The sequence below is a fragment of the Aythya ferina genome (genome assembly GCF_964211825.1).
Source record: "Aythya ferina genome assembly, chromosome: 2".
Classification (NCBI taxonomy): Eukaryota; Metazoa; Chordata; class Aves; order Anseriformes; family Anatidae; genus Aythya; species Aythya ferina.
In genome coordinates, this window is record NC_140297.1 from 7,490,224 (window position 1) to 7,514,115 (window position 23,892).

Here is a 23,892-nt window from a genome sequence, read left to right on the forward strand (position 1 = left end):
GCTGAGCGACCCAGACATGCCCTTCATTTTTTCTTCTCTACACACAACAGGCTTGTGATTCTTGTCAGGATCTATGTTGACAAAAAAATAGCCTCACATTTGCTTGAAATCTGAAGAATGAAAAACTATGCTGCTGTATCTGGTTTATTTTTTCCTAAAGTATCCTGTTCTCCACACTATTTTGTCACATGTAGTAGCAATCAGTTGGCATTATTCAAAATAATACATACCGAAGGGACTAGACTGTAAGATTCCTACTCATACTGATGAGCATTTACTCACGATTATTTTACTTCAATGGAAAAAAAAATATTCTGTTGACATGAGTTGTGTTTGAAAGAGAATTCTGCACCTTACAGAATACCCTATCGTCCTGATTAATAATGAAATGAATCCATACTGCACTTATTCACTGTCAGTTCCTTATTTATAGGTCCAGTGGCATCAATATTGAAGACTCCTGTGGTATGGGTGAAGCTGTCAACAGCAGAAGTTGAAGATTAGGCAGATTAGGAATAAACTGAACAAACATCCAGGCCTGGTTCCATACAAACTGGCCATAATCAGTGATCACGAGAGCTGCCTTCCCCTCTAGGTCCTTCCTCCTGGGTGTCACCACAGGAAACAGCAGCAAGCAACCCTCATCAGCACTGGTGATGGCAGCAGATGTCACAGCTGGAAATGGCAATTCCTGGCTGCCCACCACACGTCACAGACGCTGACTTTCCGGTAACGTAGTAAACAGAAGTCAACCGATTGCAAAATATCCCCCAGAGAGGCAAGAGAATCGCCCAAAATAGTGGTTATTCACCAACCCGGCACGAGGCTTCCAAAACTTTCTATGGAAAAGTGTCATAACCACCTCGTGTAAGTGAACAACTGCCAGCAGGATAATTTAATACCTGTGTGCGTTTCTGAAAAATGGAAGATCATTTACAAATCATTTACAAAACTTCTCACAGTTGAACATTCTACATCACTCCAGATGGCTCTGACTACCTAAAAATAAATAGACCAACAAAAACATTTCACATTTTGTTGGCTAATACGTAAGCTAAACAAATACATGTATACAGTAAACAAATATACTCCCCTCCCCAGACCAGTTTTAAGAACTTGTTTATACAAGATTGTACCCTGCTTGGTCTGCATGAACCACTTTAGAAGTTTTCCAGGCTTCCCCATCATCACGCTCTTCTTCTAAGAACCAGACTTGGCATTATAACAGTTGCTACTTGTGGAGCTGCATAACGCTGCCTTTACATTGTTCTCAAAACTGGTTCCTTTAAATAAAAATCTTTGCTTCGTTTAACCAGGAAAAAGAACAGAAGATGACAAGGGAGGAACAGAAGGGAAAAGCTGGTTAAATGCTCTTGAAAAGAAAGAATATTCACAGACGAGAAACTGCACCAAGATGGATTAAGGTGAAAGAGAAAGACTGAAGGCTATGCTCCTCATCCTCAATGCCCCATCTGTCCTAAAGATTACGTGCCTGTAACTCTGGATCCCCCTTTTTTGATCACTGCAAACCCAGGGTTCTTCCAAAAGCACCCTACCCTGCTTTTGTATCCATTCCTACGTGGGATCAGCCTTCCAGGAAAATATTGTAAGGCCAAAATGAAACTCTTCAAATGGGAACAATCAGTTTCAAAGTGTACTCACTGTTCAGCCCAGACCTCCATTTGACGACAGTTCTCAACATACACTGACAGCTTCTGCCACGACCGTGACCCACCCTTTTGGCCACAGCACAGTGACAACACCTAGCACACCATCTACTTCTTGGCCTAGATCAAGTAACTCTTGAAATGGTAACAAAATATTCCAGACACATCACCCTCCTTGACCACCGTCAGCATCTTCTTGCTTGTTCAACTCGTCCTTGCTCATTATCTTCATTCTCAGTGGTGCTCCAGAAGCGTATTGCCAAAATCCCCTGACCCACGAAGCACAAGGTGACCAAAGGAAAGCTCCAACTTTCAGCCCTTCTCCCAGCTCCAAACACAAAGTCCTCACACATGCCCATCCAACCCATCCCTTCCATGCTTTTTGTGCTGCCGACTGCATCATCCCCCCAGGCTTGGAAAAAGCCTTCAAATTCTATCAAATCTGAGATCCTTACAGGAAAGTAGATTTCTGCAGATCTAGGAGCATAAATAACAACTCCACTTGAGGTTTTCTGAATTTTGGACAAAAAAAACATAGCTCCCATTCCGGCTGGCATGATCCCATCTCCAACAGATCCCTTACAGAATGATTATTCCACAACTGATGATTCCACTTCAGAGTTTGTCACATTTTTCTCTGTGCCATCTGATGTTAAACACTACCAGGGGCAATGGGATGGGTGAGATCCCATAAGCTGTTAGGAGCAGAAGGCTAACCAGGAACACGCCATCGTAACCCGCTCTCATGTGCGCCGCTCGCTGAACAAAAGCCTTCCACGTTATCTGCATTTTGGGCACGAAAATTAACAATAACAATGAAAAAGGAGAAGAAAAAAAGGGAAAGAGAGATCTGGAGTACCAAGAACATGGAAGTGCTTTTTGGCTGAAGGCGTTCAGTTCCATCTAAAAGCCGGCGCTGCAGCAGAATTACACCCAAGGACTGCAAGCCCTGACCAAAATAAACAAACACACACACAAGCACGCTCTTCTTCCAAGCCCTCACCTTCTCCCAGCACCTAATTAAGTAATATTGCTTAAGTATTTACCTTTCAACACTTGGGAACGAGGACGAGGACACGGCTCCAAGCATCCAACGTGAAATATTTTATTTTCTGGATTACAAAAGCACCACCAGCACCAACTACATTCACCGTGCAACATTTCCGCAGCGAATTCAGTCACCAGTGAGCCTTCACCACCGAGACAGACAGAATGATAATGTACTATGACTAACTTTTAACAGATCTTATGGAGGAGTCAAATATCCTCCATATGTGCAATATCATCTACACTTATGCCTGGCATTGCACCTCAGCTCGGAGATGAAAATAAATCCTAGCAAGGCAATATATAATTACGATCTGTTTTTTCAAAACCCAAGCTATTTTCAAGAGGAAAAACTCTAACTGTGACGTTTTCCCACCCATTTTGATGAGCATTCGTAATCTAAGATGTTAAATGTTTGGGGAAAAAAACCTGTAAAGATCCCTCAAGGTAAAGACGTTTGTTTGCCGAACACATTCCACATCCGAATACAAAGACTTGAACACCCCTAAAAAGCCCTCCCCTATCATCAATACAACGCTGCTGTTTCTCTTATACCACTTCACCAAATTTCTGTGACGTTTCCTGGTTCACCTAAGCTATCCCCGTGACACAGCAAATGCCAGGAATTACACGGAGACATCCGATACCTGCGATACCACAGCCCAGGACACCGCCAGGAAAGCAGAAGATGCCAAAAGGATTTCGGAGAGGAAAGGCAGAATTATAGGAGCCTAGCTGAAGGCCTACTGTCAACTCGTTTTTAAAGCTCTCTCTAAAAGCACATTACACACTAAAGTTTCCAGAAGCCTCAGTAATTACTAAAATTGGAACAGTCCAAATAAAGTGAAAAAAATTTCTCTTTCAGCTTTTAGAGTGTTTAGAGCCTGCTTTCTGACGGCACTCCGCAGTCAGTTTTCCCTTCATTTTTGAAGGGTGAATATTTTATACTGAAATTGTGTATAAAGAACATGCTACTCCACACTGAGTGTTTTCTACCAACACACAAAGACCAGGAAAGCGGAGTTGCACAGCCATAAGAACTGAGAGCAGAGCTGGTAGAAGAATATTTCCAACATTTTTAAAGAGCTGACTAAATTTCAGGCTGGAAACACAGATGCTGAGTGGCCCTTTTAGCCTGAAACAAAATCAGAAATCGATATATGGCCTCTTTTCATTTCTGCCCAGCCATTTACCTTTAAGAGATCGTCGTCTGCAGGCAAGTCCAATGAACAATCACATTAAGAAAGCCTGCATGATGCAACCAATTTTTACTGGCAAGATATGTCAGTGACAATAATGCCACCCCCTGCTTTCCCCCCGAAAAACTCTCAGCGAACATTTCTGCCAAGATTGTGAGGGTGTTTCTGCTTGGGAAAGAATAGTACAGGGAAAAGGATGTAAGTCAACCAAGTACGCAGCCTGACAAAGTAACAATACCAAATTTCAGCAAGAATTCATTAAAAAAAAAAGTTTTGGCCCTCAGGACTCTTTGATGGGATATAAACAGACTATTACTTATCACTTTGCATCAAACAGATAAATGTCTCTGTAAAACAGCTTACAAAGACAACCTACAAGTGAGGAAAGCAATGAGAAAGTACAGATACTGAAGCACCAAGCATCTTATCAAAAGTAAGGGTATTTACAAGCAAGTAGTAAAGGAGGCATACACCAAATACTTTAAAATGAAACGCACAGTAGTCATTAGCTAGATTAATGAATGGTTCCCATAGATGCAGCTAATCACATTAGCACTAATAAAAGTGTATCTTGTCTGTCGCCTCCGTTTGCCTTACAAGTAGCTGGTTAAAATATCTGCACTTCGCAGTCTGGAAGCTGCAGCTTTCTCCATAGCAAGCACACTTTATTGTGCAGGGACATCAGCCCAACATCCTAACACCGTGACAATGTGCAGAAAGTACAAAAACCCTACGTGTAAGCTACAGCTCAGTAAGGCTGTTCAGTTCAATACACGCTATTTTATATAATCACTGGGAATCTTTAAATGTCTGCCTAGTTGCTTCAGTTTTGCAAGAGGAGTATTAACCCACTGCTGCTTTTCGTCTTCAGATGCAAAAAAAAAATAATCAAGTATTCATACTTATCTTCAGTTTTTTCGAAAACTGTAACTACGCCAAATAATATCCTTCTAGAAAACAGTAAAGATAAACAATAAAACTGTACCAACTCGTGAACGATTTTCAATTATGTAATGAAGCTGGCTACAGCATTAACTAGTGATTCACTAGTGAACAGCTCATGTTTAGTATCCGGAGCAGACACACCACTGAAATAGTTTTTAGGGAAAATATAAAACACCGTGCAAATTCACTGGCTAATAATTTGAAAGTATAAGCTTGGATTTTTCATTTTTTAATGAGCATGCTACAAAGTAATCTCATTAAAAAAAGCGACAGCTAGGCTTTCATTTTGTCCACATCCAAAGGAAAAAAAAAGAAAAAAGAATACTTTTCTTTTTCCTTTAGTTTGCATCAAGTTTGCTGAAGCCAGCCAGTTACATAACACTTACTTTGACTTATGACCTATTTGCTCGCTGTTCCTACAAAAATCATCACAATATGATGGTCTGCACATCCATTATGTGCCAGGAACGTATTTTAAGAAGTGGTTTTTATTGTTGTTTTTTGTTGTTGTTGTTTGTAAGTTTAGATCTGCCGATAAAGGCAGCTGGGAAAGTCATCTGGCATTACCATGGCCCAGCGATGCCTTGAAATCACACAAAATTAATATGGCACGGGGCACTTCGAAATATTGAAGAAAAATTCACCCTATCGCATTTTCCATCGCTCCAAGAATTCACACCAGGAAATGAAAGCAGTCAAAAAAAAAAAAAAAAGAAAAAAAAAAGGGGGGGGATAAAAAAAAAAAAAAAAAAAAAAAAAAAGAGTTGTGCTATAGGTAACCATATAAAGTCATAAATTTACGGGAGTGTTTGGGGGTGCCGGGTTCACCCCAAGCAGCGCAGGGCCCTCCAGCAAACCCAGCCGGGCTTTTTTGTTTGTTGTCCTCCCCCTCCCCCTAGCTTTTAATGGTCGAGGATTATCTAGTGACCGTGTAACTTGAACCTACATGTACAGATCTCTGTTCGGGAGGGGGCCGGGGGTGGCTTTGGGGTTTTATTTCCCCCCCCCGGTTTCACCCCACCGAGCAGGCGGTGAGGGAAGGGAGGGGGGGGGGGGGCTGGGGCCAAGTTGGCAGCCGGGCTCTGCGGGTCTCCCCCCGCCCCAAAACGCCGTCTCCCGGCGGCATTACAGCCCCGGGTGCCTTGTGAGCCAAGCCCCGTGCCTGCCCGTCCCTTTTCTCCCCCTTTTTTAACACAAAGAAGTTGCCGGCGCCGAGCCCTTTACTCACCCCGGGCGAATCGCGCACCATAACCCGGCCCTCGGCAAGCGCCTCACGGAGCCCCTCAGGCGAACGGCGGGGTTGGCATGGGTGCCCGAGGGGCTGCTCCGGGGGGAGAAGTTCTCGTCAGGATGGGTGCCAGAGGGGGTTGAGCACCGGGGGAAGCAGCACCGAGGGGATTCAGCACCGGGGGACCCCGGCCATGCTCCCCTTACCGCTGCCCCGGGGTGGGGAAGGGAAGGGAAGGGGGGGGGGGGGGAGAGGCGGGCGGCGCCGCGGGGAGCGCCTCACAACTTGGCCTCCTCCGGGAGCCTCCCCGAGGAGGAGGAGGAGGGCGAAGAGGAGGAGGAGGAGGGGAAGGAGGGGGAAGGGAGGGGAGGGAAAATAAAAAAAAAAAAAAAACTAGAGAAAGTAGATCCGACGCAGCCGGGCGCCGCCAATGTGCGGAGCGGAGCCGCGGAGAGGAGCCGGGGCTGCCTGCGCCACAGCCCGAGCAGCGCCCCCGGCGGAGGCTCCCGGAGCTGGGGCCCCTCGCCAGGCTCCCCCCCGGGGCTGGAGCCGAAAGGGGAGCCCCCCCTTGGGTGTTATCAGCCCCCTTGGGTGTTATCAGCACCCCTGGGTGTTATTGCCCCCCCCCCCCCCCCCGGTGCCCGCCTGCCTGCTGAGGAGGCGCCCGAGGCGCCCCCCGGCCCCGCTGTGCTGAGGGAGCCGCTCGAAACGCCGCGGTGCGAGCACAGGGAGCGGCTTTTTTTTCCCCTTCTTCTTCCTCTTTTCACGCTGTTCTGACTTGAAACGCTTCTCCAGACAGATCTGAAGCGGGCTGGCCACGAAAGTAAAGCTTGATGAACGTCCACCTAAACACGGCTCTTCCCTAACCCTCCCCCCCCCCCCCCCAAATGGCCCCTGCCATTTTTTTTATTTTTTTTTCCCCTTCCACAGACCTCGGCGAGCAAAACAAGCCCAGAAATCATTATGCAACTCTCGTTCCGCTCCCACTGACGGCCACTCGCAAACCCCTCGCCTTGCCAAGCCCGCTCCTACCTTTGTTCAGCTCCCCTCGGCGCTGGACTCGAGCAGCTGCTGGGCGCTGCTTTGGCTCTGGCCGTCTCGGGTAAGTTTGCTTCAAATTTGTTGAAGGAGCAGGACGGCGGCACGACAGCACTACCCTGACTTATCTAACAACAAAAATAACGCTAGGGGTACGTCTGTTTTCTCGCTGATCTGACTTTGGTTGGGGTTTTGAGCCCATTCTGTTCTGTTACGCTGAGCTGCAACATCCGCAGGCAGGGGCAGCCTTCCTCTGTGGGCACCAAAGCCGTCCCGTCCTGTCTTCCCTTATTAGTCCTGTTGAGATGAATTCTCACTAAACGCACTTAGAAATAATAAAAAAAGACCATTTCAGCTCTGTGACTGAACAAAACAAACCCAAAGCCTGCACTCACCCAGCGAGACCTGCCCCGGCACTCCTATCGCTCCATTTCCAACGAAACGCTCTGCAGGTGCCTGGCCTACAGGAAAGTTTTTATCAAACCAATTCCCCAGAGATTAAGATAAAATTTTAAAAGGAAAGCACTCGCAATAAAAAAAAAATGAGGAAAAAAAAACCTGCATGTGTTTACTCTACAAGTCACTATTGTACAACAGCCTTGTGCCCTGTTTGTACAGGTACAGCCATCAAGCCACCCCTGGCAGCACATCTCCAGAAATGACACGTGTCAGCGCTCTCTGCTGCAACGAGAAGGTTCAATGTGTTAGTCTGAGCGGTAAATGTCCGTATTTTATTCTGTTTTAAGGGTCAGGTAGTTTGGTTCAACCACCAAGTGGTGAGTGGCTAACCTGCTCCCACTCCACCACGAGCCCGCTCCCTGTAGCGCTGAGAGTCCTCTCGGTTTAATCAGGACGAGCCCCTGTCGGACACAGATCGCTCTAAGTTCAAGCACTTCTCTCTCCAGTCACGTTGAGATTAACTAAAATAAACTACCCTGAAACCTCTTCACTCCCAACAGTGGGCAGAAGCTGTGCATTTCCCAAATCATATTAAATAAAACGAGTCGCCGTGTCTACACAGAACAGCCAAGCAAGGTTAAGCACCAACGCCAGCCATCCCCTAATAATTTATATGAACTTCTCCTAGGACACAGGTGCAGTATCTCACTCCCAAGATGACACCACCTGCATCTTGACGTGCCCTAAGTTCACATTCAAACTGTTTGTGCTGCTGGAGCTGAAGTTTATCAACGTTTTCAAACATGGTAGTCTGTAGAAAAGCGCATGTTTTAACATTTACCTGATAGGAACCTTAGCACAAAGGAGGCAAGTCGCAATTTAATAACAGCTGGTAAAGTAATAACAACAAATCCCTCCCAGTACTTTTCCCTACCATTCCCGCAGCCCAAGCTAGCGGGTACGAAGTTATATTAGCTGGGGCCTGGTTCTTCCTGAGAGCTTCAAACGCCAAGCTGCATTTCATCACGCATTGAAGACGTGAGATTTGGATCTTTTACTGTAAAAAGCACATTAATTGATATAAAAATCTTGGGTCGAAACCGTAATTTTTGGTACAATGGAATTAGACGTGATCCAACGGCAGCCATGCTGACTCATCACTACCTGGCCATACAAACCAGCCCTGCGTTGCCTTCCGTAGGATCGTACAGAGAGCTAAAGGCAGAGCTCGGGGTAGGGTTTCGCATTTGGCAGCGCTTCTAATTGAAGCTGATCCCACCCCGTGGCCCTTTATCCCAGCCTCCAAACCGTGGCGGCTCGGCTGCAGGTTGATCAGCCTGCCAAGCAGATGACAGGGCTGACCTGGCCACAGGGCAACCCAGCAAGAAGGGATGGGACAGGACACCAAAAAAAAAAAAAAAAGAAAAAGGCAAAGCGACTCCGCCTGCTTCAGCTCCCTGCCCCGATTCACACGTCTCCCCAAACGCGTGTCACCACCGTGGCAAGGCACAAACTGCTTAAGCCAAGACTTCTGCCAAGAAAATGTACATGGAGAAATGGGATCAGTCAGCTCTCCAGAGACAGCCTTCTTTTTTTTTTTAAGCAACAGAAGCTATGGATTTAATGATTAAGATAAAAACTTATGTCTATACATATGTTGGACTGTTTTCTTCCAAACTCCAACTGATTAACTCAAGGATTCAGCTCTCGAGTTAATCGAGACATATTTAGCAGAGCATGCCGGATCTGTTTATTATTTACAATTCCTAACTTTTGGAGAACGATTTTCACAGTAACCAAGAGAAATTCACACGTGGATACGGCACCACAACCAATATTTCCAATCCAAATTTCGAATGCAGTACAAGTAAGAGAGATGGGGCTCACTACAATTTGTTTGGTTACAATAACTACTAGGTCACAAATTTGATTTGGCACTTCATTAGACACAAAGATGAACATGCAAGAAGCACAAAAATGTGTTTGTCATTTTTAAATATTTGCTTTTTTTTTTTTTTTAAACTTCTGTGGACCTGCTACTTCTAGATCTTTTATTTCATTGGGTTCCTAGTCACAATACAATAAAATCACAACAACGACTTGAGATTAAGCCATAAGCATCTAACTACAGAAAGACAACAAGCAGAAAAGGCAACTCAAATATTTTCCTCAGCCTGGCAATCCTTCTCAAACGTAAAGGCAATTTACCTTCCAGTGCTCTTTTACGCTTTCATGCTACAAATCGGCTTGAGCCAGCCTCCTTCCGCGAACGCAGTTTCTCTGTTACTTCTACTTTTCATGCCAAAGCACAGATGAGACAAGTGTAGTTTAACTTCTTTTTTTTTGTTGCATTTGAAGGCTTTTGGAAGCTTTTAAGTTTCTAATCTGTACTACGACAGACTCTGGAGATAGACTCCATTTCTAAAAGGAAAAGAAAAAAAGGAAGAAAAAAGAGGTGCCAAACTATATTCTTTCCTCTTCCCTGCTCCATCTTCTTGTGAGCATGAACCAGACCGTATCTGGACCTAAGACAGGTTAACAGCATGTTGTAAGGTCAAGAAATGTATTTCATGTGTTAACTACACAGCCCTATTAACGTACCATTATAAACCTGATTTAAAGCCATTACATCCAGGATGTCCTATCCAGCAAGCCTGCTATTAGTAAATAAAATTGGAACAGTAACCTAAGTTAGGTAATTGAAATTTCCCAATAGAAGGCATCAAATTCAGTCTGTCCTTGGGGCTTTGACAGACAAGTTTTGACAAATACTGCTGAAAAGGCTTCAGGTATCTTTCTCCCTTTGTCTTTCCATGCTTTGGCCAAAGGTTATCATCCTTGCAACTGTGATGGCAGAGCACCACGCAGAACCAGCACACTTAATTCAGTGATGAATGTGAAACTGAAGTACGAACAACAACCAAAAGGCCCTTTCACCTCTGTGGCTGCTACCTTCCCAAAGAGCATCGGCACAGACAGCTCAGCGTAGCTTGAGCTCATCAAGCCTCACCAGCACATGTCCACTAGCAAATGTAAACAGAGCTATCAATGGAGAAGCATAAGCTCAATCAGGTTAAAAAACATTTCTGAAAAACTATTTGAAATAAGAAATATGGGCCTTCAATTTCCATGTTACCTCGCCAAATCTCAAATGTCCTTACTCTCTTCTTGAGTTTCCCAGCAGCACTATGCTACCTGCTGTTGAAGGAGCGTGGCATGTGGTGCTTCTGGGCAGAAACACTGCAGAAGAGACAGGAGCGCCGCGATCTGTGTCACTCAGCACTGCTACCAAGTGCTGGTATGGTTAAAGCCTGCCTGCTGCGTAACCAAAATGATAATGTCGTCTGCTTACCAGAAACGGAAATAAAGGCAAGAGCAAATGAATTCAGAAAGAACTGAAAACCAATATAGACGAGCAGACCACAAGCTGAAAAGAAGGCAGTAAGGGGTAGAAAAAAAGGCAATACCTAAACTATTAGAAAATGACTCATCGCTAATAGCGAGTTGTTAACTTCTAGCAGGACAAAACTGAATGTCAGAATAAAAAACCTGACAAAATCTGCCACGTAACCAAATCTGCCCTACCCTTTTCTACCAGATACTTGTTAAAATGTCCTTTAAAAAGAAAAAAAAATGTTTGCAATTAATCACTGATTTAGTATATGTGGAATCAGACAGATTAATAGATAAAGCAACTACCAGGTGACAGGGAATAAGAAATGCAGAAAATGGAACAAAGAGATATGGTAAACTGCTTTCTTTCAAGAAATAAAACAGGAAAACACCTTCTAAAAAATAAAGGTTATTTTACATAACCTTCCTGTGTAAAAGCAATGGATATGATATAAATAATGGGCAGGACCATCAAAAGGGATGGTCACAGAATCGGATCATAGGGTATCTCATGTTGGAAAAGACCTCAAAGTCATCCAGCCCATCCTCCTGCTCAAAGCAGCTCAGAGTCACTTCCCAAAATGGTTTGCAAATATTTTTCACGTTCAATTAGTTGTTTGCATAGCCCTGTAATTACACCCAGAGCTAAAATGTGATGGTGGGACCCCATCTGAAATAACTTGTGCCCCAAACCAAGCACAGACAACAGCCATCGGGGCATTAGGGCGATATCCAGATGGCCCAGACCACAGCTACATCTCTTTGTCTAGGGGTTTCCTATGTGGTGGCTCTAACGAACCTCCTGCTCAGACCTTACAGGGTCCTTCTGCACTGCATTTCAGAGGTGCCCAGTTCTCTCTTCTGACTAAGCACAGAGACTTCAACAGAATTCAGGCTATTTAAGTACACTTCCTACTATTCATTAGCAAGCTCCTTTAGAGCAGTAAAATAAATATCATTATTCTTTTCAAGTTTCGAAAGAAAACAATCCAGCCAGAAACCAGACCATCACAAAACTGCCGAAAAAGAAACCGAGGTGGCATGATTATGGGACTGGAGTTCAGCCTCTGCCCTGTCCCCAAGGCCCATTACTAATAGCTGGGGTGGAAAACGCTGCCGCTCCGTGCGGCGGGGTCACATCCACGCAGCTGTGTATTCCCCACGTTCAGTTACGGCTACACCCTAAGGAAAAACAACAGGAAAACAAACAACAGCAAAACTTTGTAGATTTTAGATAAAAACCAGCTAACAAAAATCTATCACCCTATTTTTCCAAATTCCCATCCGACATGGAAAATTGCACCTTAGGAGATGTGGGATAGCTGAGCGCCCGAGCTTCACCCCAACAAGTTCATACATGTCCACGACACTTAAGACTTTTTTTTTCTTTTTCTTTTTTTTTTTTTTTTTTTTTTAAGCGTGGGCATGTTAACTAAGTATAGACAAGAAACTGTCACATATCACATGAATCCTGGGTCTAAAAAAGCCTTGAAAACAGCATGGTCAAGCTGACAATTCAAAAACCGGATTCTTTCCGCCTATCCAGACCAAGTCTAGAGCAAATAAAATAAAAAAAGACACATTAATTGCCAAAAAAGTAAACTGAAAGTATCCTTAGGACAACATTTATTTACGTTACTGGTAATTTAACCCCAATAACCATGTCCGGTTAATGAGCCTGGAGATCGAGGTTCCCGGCTTGTCCATAAGGCAGGAACACGACCAACTGCACCTCCCCTGCTCTGTTCCAGCACCGTGCCCTTATCTTGGAAGGCCACGTGCAGAGTACACAAAATATTTGCGTCAGTTCACCAAGTTTTTGTATTTATTCTTTACCAACAGACACGTCTGAAGCAGGAAGGATGTCATCTCCAAGCTGTGCACCCCACAGGACAGGATGACGAATGCTCTCCCCATCCCATTACAAAAAGAGGCAACAGAGCAGCCAGCCACGAGGCAACCCTCGCTGCTACTGCTGGATGAGAGGCCTTAGGGAAATAATTTCTTGAAATAATCTTGCTTACAGGTCACTTATTCCCTAAGTCCTGTCCCCCCCACCTCTCCTGCCTCGTTTCTGGGCCCAGGTCTCTCCTAAAGGGTTTCTGGAAGACACAGGCAGGAAAATAAATTAGAATACCCGCTGCATCTGTTTTGCTTTTGCCTTTGTATAAATCTCCATCAGGATGCCTGATGCAAGGTTAATTACGCAAAATATGAACCAGGACAAATTGTGTGTCAGAAGACCAGAGAAGCACCGAAAGCCAGCAGTTCTCAGAGCTTTATGGCTCCGACATCCCATCTCCCCTGCTCCCTCTAGAGCAATTCTGCTGTGAGCTGTTCTCCCTAAACTTACATCCCTATGGGTTAGAGAACATTAACTGTGGCAGCGTTTGCCCAGGAGGCTGAAAGTAAAACTGATGAGAATGGTGTCAGTCTCACTGAATTCCTTCTAGAAAAATACCCTTTATAGTTATTCTAGTAAAATAAGCAGAGTTGGGAGCCTCGGCCTCGAGACCAAGCAGCACACAATGGCTCACATCCACGTTAGCACATTGGCAGCCCCCAAAACACCTGCCAGTAGGGCGGAAAGCAGGGACAGGGCCCACACAAGCTCCTGGGCCAGCCCTGAGAGCTGTTTGGGAAGTGCTGGCAGGTCCAGGTCAAAATGGAACGAGTGACCATGGCCATAACCTAGCAAGAGAGATGATGGTGCTGCCGTGTCCCAAAGCGTTGCCTCTTTTTGGTTTCCAAGCACAGGCACGGCTGCTGTAAAGATGCTTCAGGTGTCAGGGCACTGCTCCTAGCTGCGAGCATTCCTCTACCCTACAGAGAACAGGCATAACTGAGAAGTAGTCAGAGGTATAAGCTGCAAGATTTAAAGAAATTTTAACATTTCTGTCATCTTCAATTTCAAAACTCCCCTTTGCAAGCCCTTCTCCACAATGAAAGCATCCCATCCGTTTCCGAGCACAGTCCCACTCTCCTGCATTTCACTGGGCCATGGTGAGAAAAAACAAACACGCAACACAATCATCTGCCTTTATTACAAATAGGAAAAAAAAACAAACCACCACAGGAGGAAGAGGAAAAAAGTAGGAGCAGAAACAAAACCCTAAGCAGCAGAGAATGGGAACTAGGGAATAAGGAACTGAAAAGGCAAGGAGAGAGAAACGGCCCCACTGACCAAATGAGGGGGCGATCGCTTCGTAAGCAACTCGCAGAAGCTTTCAGAGTTTTTCAGAACCGCAGGGTAAGAGGAGGCCTAAAGCGTCCAAGTGTCTGATGGAAACCAAAATAACCGAGCAAACAGCCCAACAAGTTTGTGAGAATCGTTGAGGACAACTGCTTCACAAAGTCAAGGGCGCCAGAAGAGCAGTTATTTCACACTTCACTCTATTAGGGCGGGCTCCATCTTAAAAAGCTGAACGTGTACAGAGATTTGGCTGGAAGTGGTAACGAGAAGCGCTCGCCGTGCCAAGGAAAGGGGAAAATGAGAGCTGGAGAAAAAGGAGAAGAAATTTTTATCTTCAATTAAATGGAATAAGAAAAGCAAATTTCAACCAACTCTTTGAACTTGTTGCTAGAATCTCCCGAGAATGCAATTTAAAGGAGGACTGGCAGTTATTGTACTGGAATACACACGATAGCAAAGTATTCCAGCTCAGGGGAAAGATAGGGAATGTAGTATGAATACAGGGTGCATCAAAAGCAGCCAGTAATAAGGGTCTGAGACTAGAAAGAATCGTATTAGGAATGGAAACAAGGGCATTTTAATGAGTACAAAGGAACAGCATAAACCGTCAGGGATAAAAATCGGAAGAGATAAAAGCACAGCATGCATTATTACCACTGTGCAATATAAAAGGCAAACAAAGTTTCAAAAATAGTTTAGAAGTAAGAATAAAGACAAAAAAAAAGTCAGTACGTAGTGCTGAAGAAGAACAAACGGGAAACAAAACCGAATCAAATGCTGTTCTCTGCATTTCAGCCTCCCCAGAACAGATTTACCATACCTAGTACTGGAGATGGATTTTGTTCTGAGGCTCAGTAATCAGGGAAATCCCAGGCAGAAGGACTGGAAGAAATTCACACTCTGCTTCAGAAACAAATAGAAGCCATCTCTAAACCCTCAGTGATTATCTTCAATGATAGAGTCCTGCTGAAAGTGCCCTAAGACAGGTGGACAACAACGAGCTAGAGCATCAAAAGCTATTCATTTGCAAATTATTTTCAATTAAGATCGAAGAAGATTTCAAGGAAGCTGAGGATCTGCATGAAGAAACAGAGATGGAAGAGCTCTGTATGGCACATGGCTGAGGCAGGGGTTATGAACGTTTGATCTTACGAAGAGTCATTCTGATAAATGGAAAAAATGCTTCATTTCAGCCAACTGAAATTCATAAAGATGAGCAAATTTTGGAAGGATGTATTAAGCAAGTCAACGTTATGATGTTGCCATGAGTGAAGGCAAATCTTACCCTAAAATACATTGGGAGGTTTAATTAAGCCTGTTCAGTGCTGAACAAAGGAGACAAGCTCCCAGTAAATACAAGTTTATTATAAAATTGTTCTCCACATCAGCTGTGGGAAGTCAGGACTGTGACCAGTACAAGACAAAGTCGGATTCCCCCACAGTAAAGAATATTTATATTATATTATGGAAAATGAGTTTCTGAAACTAATTGCCTAGGGATGCATTGGAGTTGCATCCAACAAATGCTTCAAAACCAAGAGGGAGGGAGCATCGTTTGTCAGAAACGGTACCAACACACCACGCAGAAGCATGAGCAAGATCAGCCTGAAGTCTTCTTTGGCCATATTTGCATTTGGCTGGGGCAATATAGCAGAACGAAATATTAAAGGATTTCATTGTGCTTCTCAACTCCACACTGCAGAAAAAAAATTCTGAAGGATTGATGGGATCACTTACTACAGAAATCTCCCACACAAGTACAGCATAGTTCCCATCTTTCTTAAGACACACTGTGGAGCCACCCTATCATCTTTTTAAGAGAAAACCTTGACTGGGAGCACTGCCCGCTGCCACAGCTGTCAGATGGAGGCAGGAGGGTTGGTGTCGTCACCCCAACAGCCCAAGTCCCACCAACCTTGGGCTGCTCCAGCAGTCATTTGGGGTTAGCTCCGACTTCCAGATGGTACTCAAGCAGTCGTGTAAGGCGCCGTAAGTGTTTAGCAGAGCAGGGACTGCACATTTGGAGCACATCTTCACTACCAACCTCCCTTCTTACTGTGCCACCTTGTCTGACTGCACTTCCTTCACCTGCGCACGCTCTGAGGACAAAATCAAAAATTGGTAAATTTTCCTGAAGCTGATTTTTTTCCGATAACCTACTTAAAACTATTTTTGGCAAGAATTTATTGTCAGTAGTGACGTAGCAGAAGAGAAAAAAAAAAAGCCTTCAGTTTAAGGGAGAATATCCTGGTTTGACAGGATTTCTAGCAGTTTCTTCACGAGTAACAATTAAAATGTTGATAAATATAGCACTGCAAATTAGTAATTATATATTTATACTGGAATGGCTGGAATAGGGTTTGCTACACGCGTGATTTAATGAAAATAAGTCCAAAAAGATGAAAGGGAAGAATATTCTGGAAGGAGATGTATCTAGTGTTATTTTATTATAATGCCCATCTATTGAAATATTTTAGGAAGGAGCTTCCAGAATGCCAGAAATTACTTACTAACCTATAACGTTTCACTTATGCTATTATTTTTGGAATACTCATAGTGTTATTTTAGGAGATTTTTAGGAATTTAAGAATATTTCAGAGGATCAAAGCAAGAAACAAAGTTCCTTATCTAATCAATGCCAACAGATAGACTTGTTTGGGGCCAGAAAGAGTTAGATCAGCACAACTCACCTGTCTGAATGCTCTGAAGAACCCTCTCGACAGCGCTTTTTTAAACAACTCACCGGCATGCATAACATGACTACAGGCTGTAAAAACCTCTCCCAATCTCCTCTAGGATCTCCTGTATTGAACAATTCACCAGAGCCAGCCAAAAGAAAACCACCCAAGCCCTCCCATCTCGGAGGACCGAGGCTTCGGCTCCGCAGCCACGTGAAGCTGGCAGCGCTACCGGGGGACGTCAGCTCTGCCTCTCCGCACCCTGGCTGCTTGCTCTGGCCTCCTCCCTTCTGCTATCGCAAACACGTTTCTCTGCCAGGTTAGTTTTAACCCAGATCAATTTCCCAATGCACTTCACCACATGGCTGCACAAATGCCTGGGTCAGCACAAGGGAGAGAACAAACAGCTGGTAGCAGAGGGAGGGCAGGAGAGCTGCTGCTTTTCGCTGCCAGAACCAGCTCAAGATTTATGGTGCTTGGGGAAAATAACCACCTGATGCACTCCCTGCCTCTGTTTCTCCAAGTAATGGATATTCTAGGTTTTAAGGTTTTTATCCCTACTTTACCTGATCTGAAAGCACTAATGCTACTAGGAGAAATTACTGAATGTAGCTCTTGAAACATGTGCCCAAACTTGTTTTGAATGCCCCATCTGAGAGACTGAGGGATGGCATGAGTGGGAATGGCCAGCCTCCCAGCACAGAACAGTAAAAAAAAAAATAAAAATAAAACTGAATTCAATGCGAGTTATTTCACTAGCAAGCAGGATTTGCTACAATAAAACCTTGCGCATCTGTAGTTATCCAAACTCCATGAATCATGCAAACTGTGTGAATTGGTAATCAAACATATTAGGCGCAGAAAAAAAGAAAAGCTTTCAATATTTTTGGAATTACTAGGAGTTTAATTGTTTAGCATTTCACCATGTTTTAGTGTACCTAGGACAACATTTCTTAAAAAGGTAAACCCACAGCACTGGTGCACACCAACACAGGGGTGTGACCCTTTGTGGTAGATAAGGAACTTGTATTTTCCCCCGTCATAGACAACCCTGCTAAACCTCTGACACTGCTGTGGGACAACCGAGCCTACGAGTGGAAAAAACGACTCCAGCTACTCTGGGCAAGCCAACTGCCTTGGAAAACCATCCCTCAGCTCAAATGGCAGCAAAGAACAGAAACATCCATTTCAATTACTTCAGAAAGAACAATGACATGAAGTTAGCAGGGGTTGAACACGCTACTAAGAAGAAAAAAAATAACATCCACATCCTCCAGATGAAGTGAGTTGTTTCTGAAGCTAGCTCTCGCTGAATAGAGGATGAAATGCTGTGGGTAAATGGAGCAGAGAATGGGAACCATGAGACTGGGTTCTTATTCCTACCTCTGCAAAGACAGCACTTATGACCAATATGCAAAATATCCTGAGATTTCAGTGTCATGAGACTTGAGCTGTCATAATCCCGTCTGATAGCTCTTGGAGGTCCTTCCTTGAAAAGTGCTACCAAAGTTCAGTGGGTTACCAAACACAAACATGAACAACCTAACCACTGGAATTGAAAATTACAACCTCATCAAAAATTTCAAAGCAATCTGCATTTGCAAGTGTGGTCTGCATCAAACTGTGAAACCGATAGGCTGGGGTTATAGAAAATGGTCCATTTCCAACATTAAGCCTAAACTCACCCTTAAGACACATCTGAAGACACCAGTTCACAAAAATCAGCATTTTAACAACTTTGACAACGTCACAAAACAATTCTGTAAATGCCAGCGTGTCCAACAACTCTCGCTGTCATCCCTCCCAGAAGTCCCCCCAGGATCTGCAGACAAGAAGGTCCATACTGACATCACCTACCAGAAGCTCCCGAGGAAAACAGGATTATGAGCTGTTTAAGCCAGGCTCCAGTGCAAGAGCAACACCTGACAGCACAGGAATTCCTCGGGTGATGGAGGCACCGGGTGGGATGTGGAAGAAAACAGCCCAGTGATCCCGTGGGATCCTCCTGCGTGTCACCAGTCCCTTTCCATGCCGGACTAGAGAGCAGCCAGTGTCACATCCTGATAGTGGAGCCTGTCCCAACGCCCCAGCTCTTCCCACCGTGTGAACACACACACGCACACACCCCTTCTGGCTTCTGGCCCAAGCCTTTTGATAGGTGGCTTGTGGAGGCAGAAGCAGAGGCCAACGTTTGCTCTAACACCTTAACCCTTGCCCAAACAACAGGACGCAGCCCAGCCATTGAAAGGCTTCAGTCTTTCCATGGTAGGCAGTAACTATTTGCCCTAACCATGCGTACGTATCTAGGAACATGTTAAATGTATAAGACAATATTTAGCATTTAGAAACATTAAATTTTGAAATTATTACGGGGCAGGGAAGATACAAACAAGCATCACAGGGAAGGTGCGCGATGAACACAGCTGAGCTATACGGAGAAGACATCCGACACGTCAAGGCTCTTCTGAAATGAGCGTAGATACCTTTAAATATTGGCCTACCCTAATACGAATCCAGCAAAAGGAACGATAAAAAATCTTAAATAATCATTTCCTGGCAAAAACACCACGCTTACGTTTCCTCAAAACTATCTGCATGTGTGAAATCCATGGCCTTTGAAAACCTCCTGCAGCTTACGCCGGCCAAAGTAAGTAATGAATAACGACGACGAAAATTAAGTCATAGATGCTTAAAAATAAACGCACAAAGTTTTCAGTAGACAAATTTCCAGCTTTCTGAAATCATTACCCTGTGCTGTTGTAAACAACACACATTTGCAACATTTTTAACATGAATCAGAAGCCTGATGGATGCTGAAAATACTACTTCAAATGAACACGGGTACTGACTTGAAACGTAACTTATCGTGATCACAGCCACCGAGACTTCTGCTACTAAATTCTTGTTAAGACAAATGTTCGTGCTGTTTATAACCCGTCTGGATTAACAAAGCTCTAATACTGAAAATCAATTACAAAGATGTTTGCTGCACCTGCACAACACTATTCTGATACATTGCCATGAATAACCAACTATTCACGCAATGACAACAGTCAAAACTGATCCAATCCTCTTCCCCTACAACTTCTTTTTGAGCATATTTCTGCCACTCATGTCCAAAGCCTGGAAGCTGAGGAATAATCCAAGTACAGGAGTTAAATTTCCAAGATTTCAGGTCATGAGATAAGATAGTCCCTAACTATTTCTGTTTTCTCCTATGCAATACCAGCAACATCCAGACTCCCTTTTCTTTCTCCTACATCATGTTGTATCTTCAGTGATGCAACTTCCTTTTTTTTTTTTTTTTTTGCTTTGGGAAATACACTCTTGCCAACCCTTAAATACATTTGAAAGCTGGTATTTCAAAAATATTGTCCTCATTCATTGACTTGATTACAGTTCTTTGTGTTCTTCCGTCCTCCTTACGAACCATGTCAAGAACAACCTACTTGCTCCCAATTTCACGGCTCTGCATGCCCTATTCTAGCTTTATCTCTCAAATTTGTACCTCTGCTCTATACAAATACCCCGTTGTCAAAATGTAAGGAAGAAAATATGAGTGTTTGTCTAGCACTCGAGGCAGGAAACAAGTTATCTGTGAAAATCCTCAGGGCGACAAGGCTACCCTCCTTTAAATATATCCTCCAAGTCTGATGCCTATGAATCATTCACTGATGCTGAGATAGCCAGGGTACTTGAACTTCTGCACGTTCTTGTGCTCGTAGCATTCTCACAGCTCCCATGTGCTTTCCCAATACATTTCTAACATTTATACGTTGTCTTATCTTTACATTTAAATTAAGAAATTGTTTGCGCAGAAGCAAGCTTTGCTTATGCATCTGTAGTGTATGCAGCATAATGGTGCCCTGGCCTCTGGGCACAATTACAATATAAATAATAAAAACGAACTGTTCACCCAAGATTAACTCTCCTGACAATGTTATTCATAAAGCTGTACCCTTCAAATTGTGAGAAAAAGCCATCCTGATGCCGTGCTCTACCACCAGGAACTCTCCAGGCACTGACACCACAACAAAACCAATTCCTGGCCCATCATCACCTACAGGAAACCTCAACTGCTCCATAAAAAATCCAGTGTTGCTGGGAACACAGGGATTTACATGGATAACCAAGCAAAATGCACAATGATGAAGACTCTCAGAGAACCATCCCTAGTGGAAGAACCCTACCATCTCTTAACATACGAGCCTAATTCTGTGAGGAGCTAAGAATCCCTGGCATCCCACAGAAGCAGATTCAAGGCAGTTTTCCATCTGTCTACTTAAACTCATCAAATTTGCGTACAAACATGGCCTTCGAGAAGGAAAAACACCAACCTGCAGCATCCTCAAATATTGTATTGTTCTTTAACGGAGGCTTCCATGAGGAATTATTCCTTTTTTTTTTTTTTTTTTTAGCTATGCTGTCTTAATGCAGGGCTCTTAGTTTTATCATTACTTAGACTGCACTTAGTCTGAACATTCTGTGGAACATTTCCTATAATGGGATAAAGCAGTTGAACAATTTGACTGGCTAATAGTGATTTAGACATGTGATTACAGTACAGAAAATGATCTGACATATGCTCTTTTATCTGGTTTACATGAGGCACATAAACCCCACTGGAAAGCGCAGAAGTGAAAAGGAAGACATGCCCAAGCAGTCATATGAAAACAAGAGAAATTATTTATACTCATTTTATTTCTGCATTTGCTTAGCTAGTTGTAATCGGTATTTTGTAAAGAGTACAACATGATATAAAACCATTTTTCCTCAGAACTGATGCAATAAGACCCATATCTACTTTGTGAAAAAGTTTGAAAATCAGTATTTTAATAACAGCCTAGCTTCAAAAGCATTTATGACTTACAACACCTTTACCAATATTACAGATTTTCCATAAAGATACAGAAGGACACCAGCCATGCTTAGCACCACACCAGGAAGGAATAACCATAACGTAAAGAAAAAAAGAGTACTGATTAATTTTAACTTTTGTCTCAGCTAATTTCATTTCTTACACAGACGCTTGCACTCATGTCAGCAAAAGTACATATTTTTACAGGAAAATCTACTTTCCTCCTAAAACCAGTTGACAATATTCCCACGGCACCAAAAACCTATCTGAAAAAAAAGGAATTACCTCTTCAGAGCCCACTTTTCGTCAAGAGCATGCACTCAGCCTCAAGTTGGCACACAAGATATGTCAGTTTTCTCTGATAGTGCTAGTTTGCCTTTCGGACAGACCGGTCATTTCCAAGGGATTTGCATTTTTCTTCCTAGAACAACTTCTAATACAAAAGCACTCAAGGTTTTCTGCTCAAGGCTTGGCTTCAACGCGTAGAAATAAAGTATGTAAAACTAAGCATAAAGCTGATGAACCTAGTAACTTTACTGCATATATGTATGCTTGGAAACTACTTTCAGGTATGGTTATGAGAAAATTTGTACCAAACACGGAAAACGAGGAGGAGAAAGCCGCAAGCACTGCACCAACACCAGAACCAGGGGGTGAACGCTTGGATCTTTCAAGCGCAACTTTCATCGACAGGGAAAAAAGCCACACAACCCAACCTACGGACGGTTGTGTCCTGGAGTATTTACGCCACACGGAGCTGGAAAAAAACAAATTATTGCAGAGGAAAATACCCTCTCCGGTGCGTGCTTCCTGCACAGCAGGCTCCCTCCCTGGTGCTTTGGCAATTCGGGGTGAAATTCAGCGAGGCCTGAGGCGGGCGTTGGGCACGGGGCGAGCTGCTCACCTGGCTGTATGCACCCGGCCGGAGCAGCCCTTGAACACAAAGGGAAGGCAGCTCGAAATCCCCTGGGCTGTCCCCCACAGCCTGAATTTCTCTGCGGCTCCCAGCCACGCTCCTTCAGCCCCACATCCCCGGCCGGCTTTGTCCTGCTCCTGCTGCCCTCAGCTCCTCAGGGAGCCTGCCGCCTGGCCTTCCCCCAGCACCGAGCACGTAGCAGCGGCCCAGCAGCCTCCCCCGCTTCCCTAAACCCCGCTTCCCCAAGCCCCGGCTCCCCAAAACCCCATCTCCGAGCTCTTTTTTCCACCCCCCCCCCAAGTTTGCTCGGGGCTGAGGGGAGCGGGGGGCCCCCCTGAGGAGCGGAGGCGCTCGGCGGCGGCGGCCGTTGTGGGGCGGCCGCTGTGGGGCTAACGAGCGCCATAGCACCCCGAAAGTCCCCTCGATTAAGGGCAGTCTGTTACAGCAAAGGGGCTGGCAGCCCCCCCTAAAATCCCGTTGTGTCCCCTCCAAGCTCTGCCGTGCTTCGCCGCTGTCTCCCCCCCCCTCCTCTATGCGAGGGCAGCCGCTTGACAGCTCCCCGAGCGGCGCCCTCAGCCTCCGGGCGCCTCAAAGTCCTGCCCCAACTTTGTGTGTGTGTGTGTGTGTGTGTGTGCCGGGGGGGTGCCATCGCCAGCCACTTAGGGCAAAAAAAAAAAACATCTTTTTTTTTTTTTTTTTTTGCCTCAGAAGGGAGAAAAAATGGGAAGGCTGCCGTGGAAAGCTGGGGATATTAGATCCGATATCCAGGCGACGCCGAAGGAAGGAGAGTCCTGGAGGAGAAGGGAGCCCGAAAAGGAGGAAGGGGGAAGGTGCAAAGGCAGGGGGGGAAGGAGGAAGAAGGGGGAAGAGCTGGCGAGAAACTCCGAAGAAAGAGGGAAAGAAAACAGGGACGGCGAAAGAAAAGTGAAAAGGGAAAACGGGCGGAGGAAGACAAAGGTGAAAAAGGAGGAGGAGGAGGAGGGGAAAGTGCAAAGGGGAGAGGAGGAGAAGAAAGAAGGGCCCCTCTCAAAATGGCATTGGGCAGGAGGGAGGGGGCGACGAGCGGCGAGGCTCTGCTGACAGCTCTGCCTGCGCCTGGCCGCCTGCCCCCTGCCCCTGGGTGCCTCGCACACACACACACACGCTGAACTTACTTCTTTCTGGCTCTCTGGAAAGGGGAAGCGCCATCTTTGCGAGGCCGGCCCCTAGGTCTTTTGTCTGTGGCTGCTGCTGCTGCTGCTGGGGGGGGAGCTCCAGGCTCGGGGGGTTGCTGCTGCTGAGGCGGCTCCACCACCGCCACCACCAGACTCTTGTCCTCCGTTGACATCCTA

The 23,892-nt window shown here is 44.8% G+C and overlaps 2 protein-coding genes across 18 annotated transcripts in view; one reads left to right on the forward strand and one right to left on the reverse strand.

Moving 5' to 3' along the window:
* Positions 1-23,892, reverse strand: part of KMT2C (lysine methyltransferase 2C) — a 196,109-nt gene that overhangs the window by 171,389 nt on the left and 828 nt on the right. For 13 of the 15 annotated variants that reach the window (XM_084507334.1, XM_084507327.1, XM_084507337.1 and 10 more), the window contains exon 2: positions 23,716-23,889. In XM_084507334.1, the coding sequence (XP_084363460.1) occupies positions 23,716-23,888 (173 nt within the window). In that variant the 5' untranslated portion in view covers position 23,889. Of the gene's footprint in view, positions 1-6,086; positions 6,362-7,118; positions 7,230-23,715; positions 23,890-23,892 lie in introns of those variants that run through there. The other 2 variants (XM_084507328.1, XM_084507329.1) reach the window with 2 other exon arrangements.
* Positions 5,736-21,890, forward strand: LOC311430595 (uncharacterized protein). 3 transcript variants are annotated; one of them, XM_084507360.1, is made up of 4 exons: positions 5,736-5,789; positions 7,017-7,188; positions 12,759-16,230; positions 16,906-21,890. In XM_084507360.1, the coding sequence occupies exons 1-3, from the start codon at positions 5,764-5,766 to the stop codon at positions 12,897-12,899; spliced, it is 339 nt and encodes a 112-aa protein (XP_084363486.1). In that variant the 5' UTR covers positions 5,736-5,763; the 3' UTR covers positions 12,900-16,230; positions 16,906-21,890. The 3 variants fall into 3 exon arrangements, 1 of the variants encoding a protein (XP_084363486.1); XR_014688893.1 differs by lacking the exon at positions 5,736-5,789 and adding an exon at positions 6,625-6,909; XR_014688894.1 differs by lacking the exons at positions 5,736-5,789; positions 12,759-16,230; positions 16,906-21,890 and adding exons at positions 6,625-6,909; positions 10,352-11,255.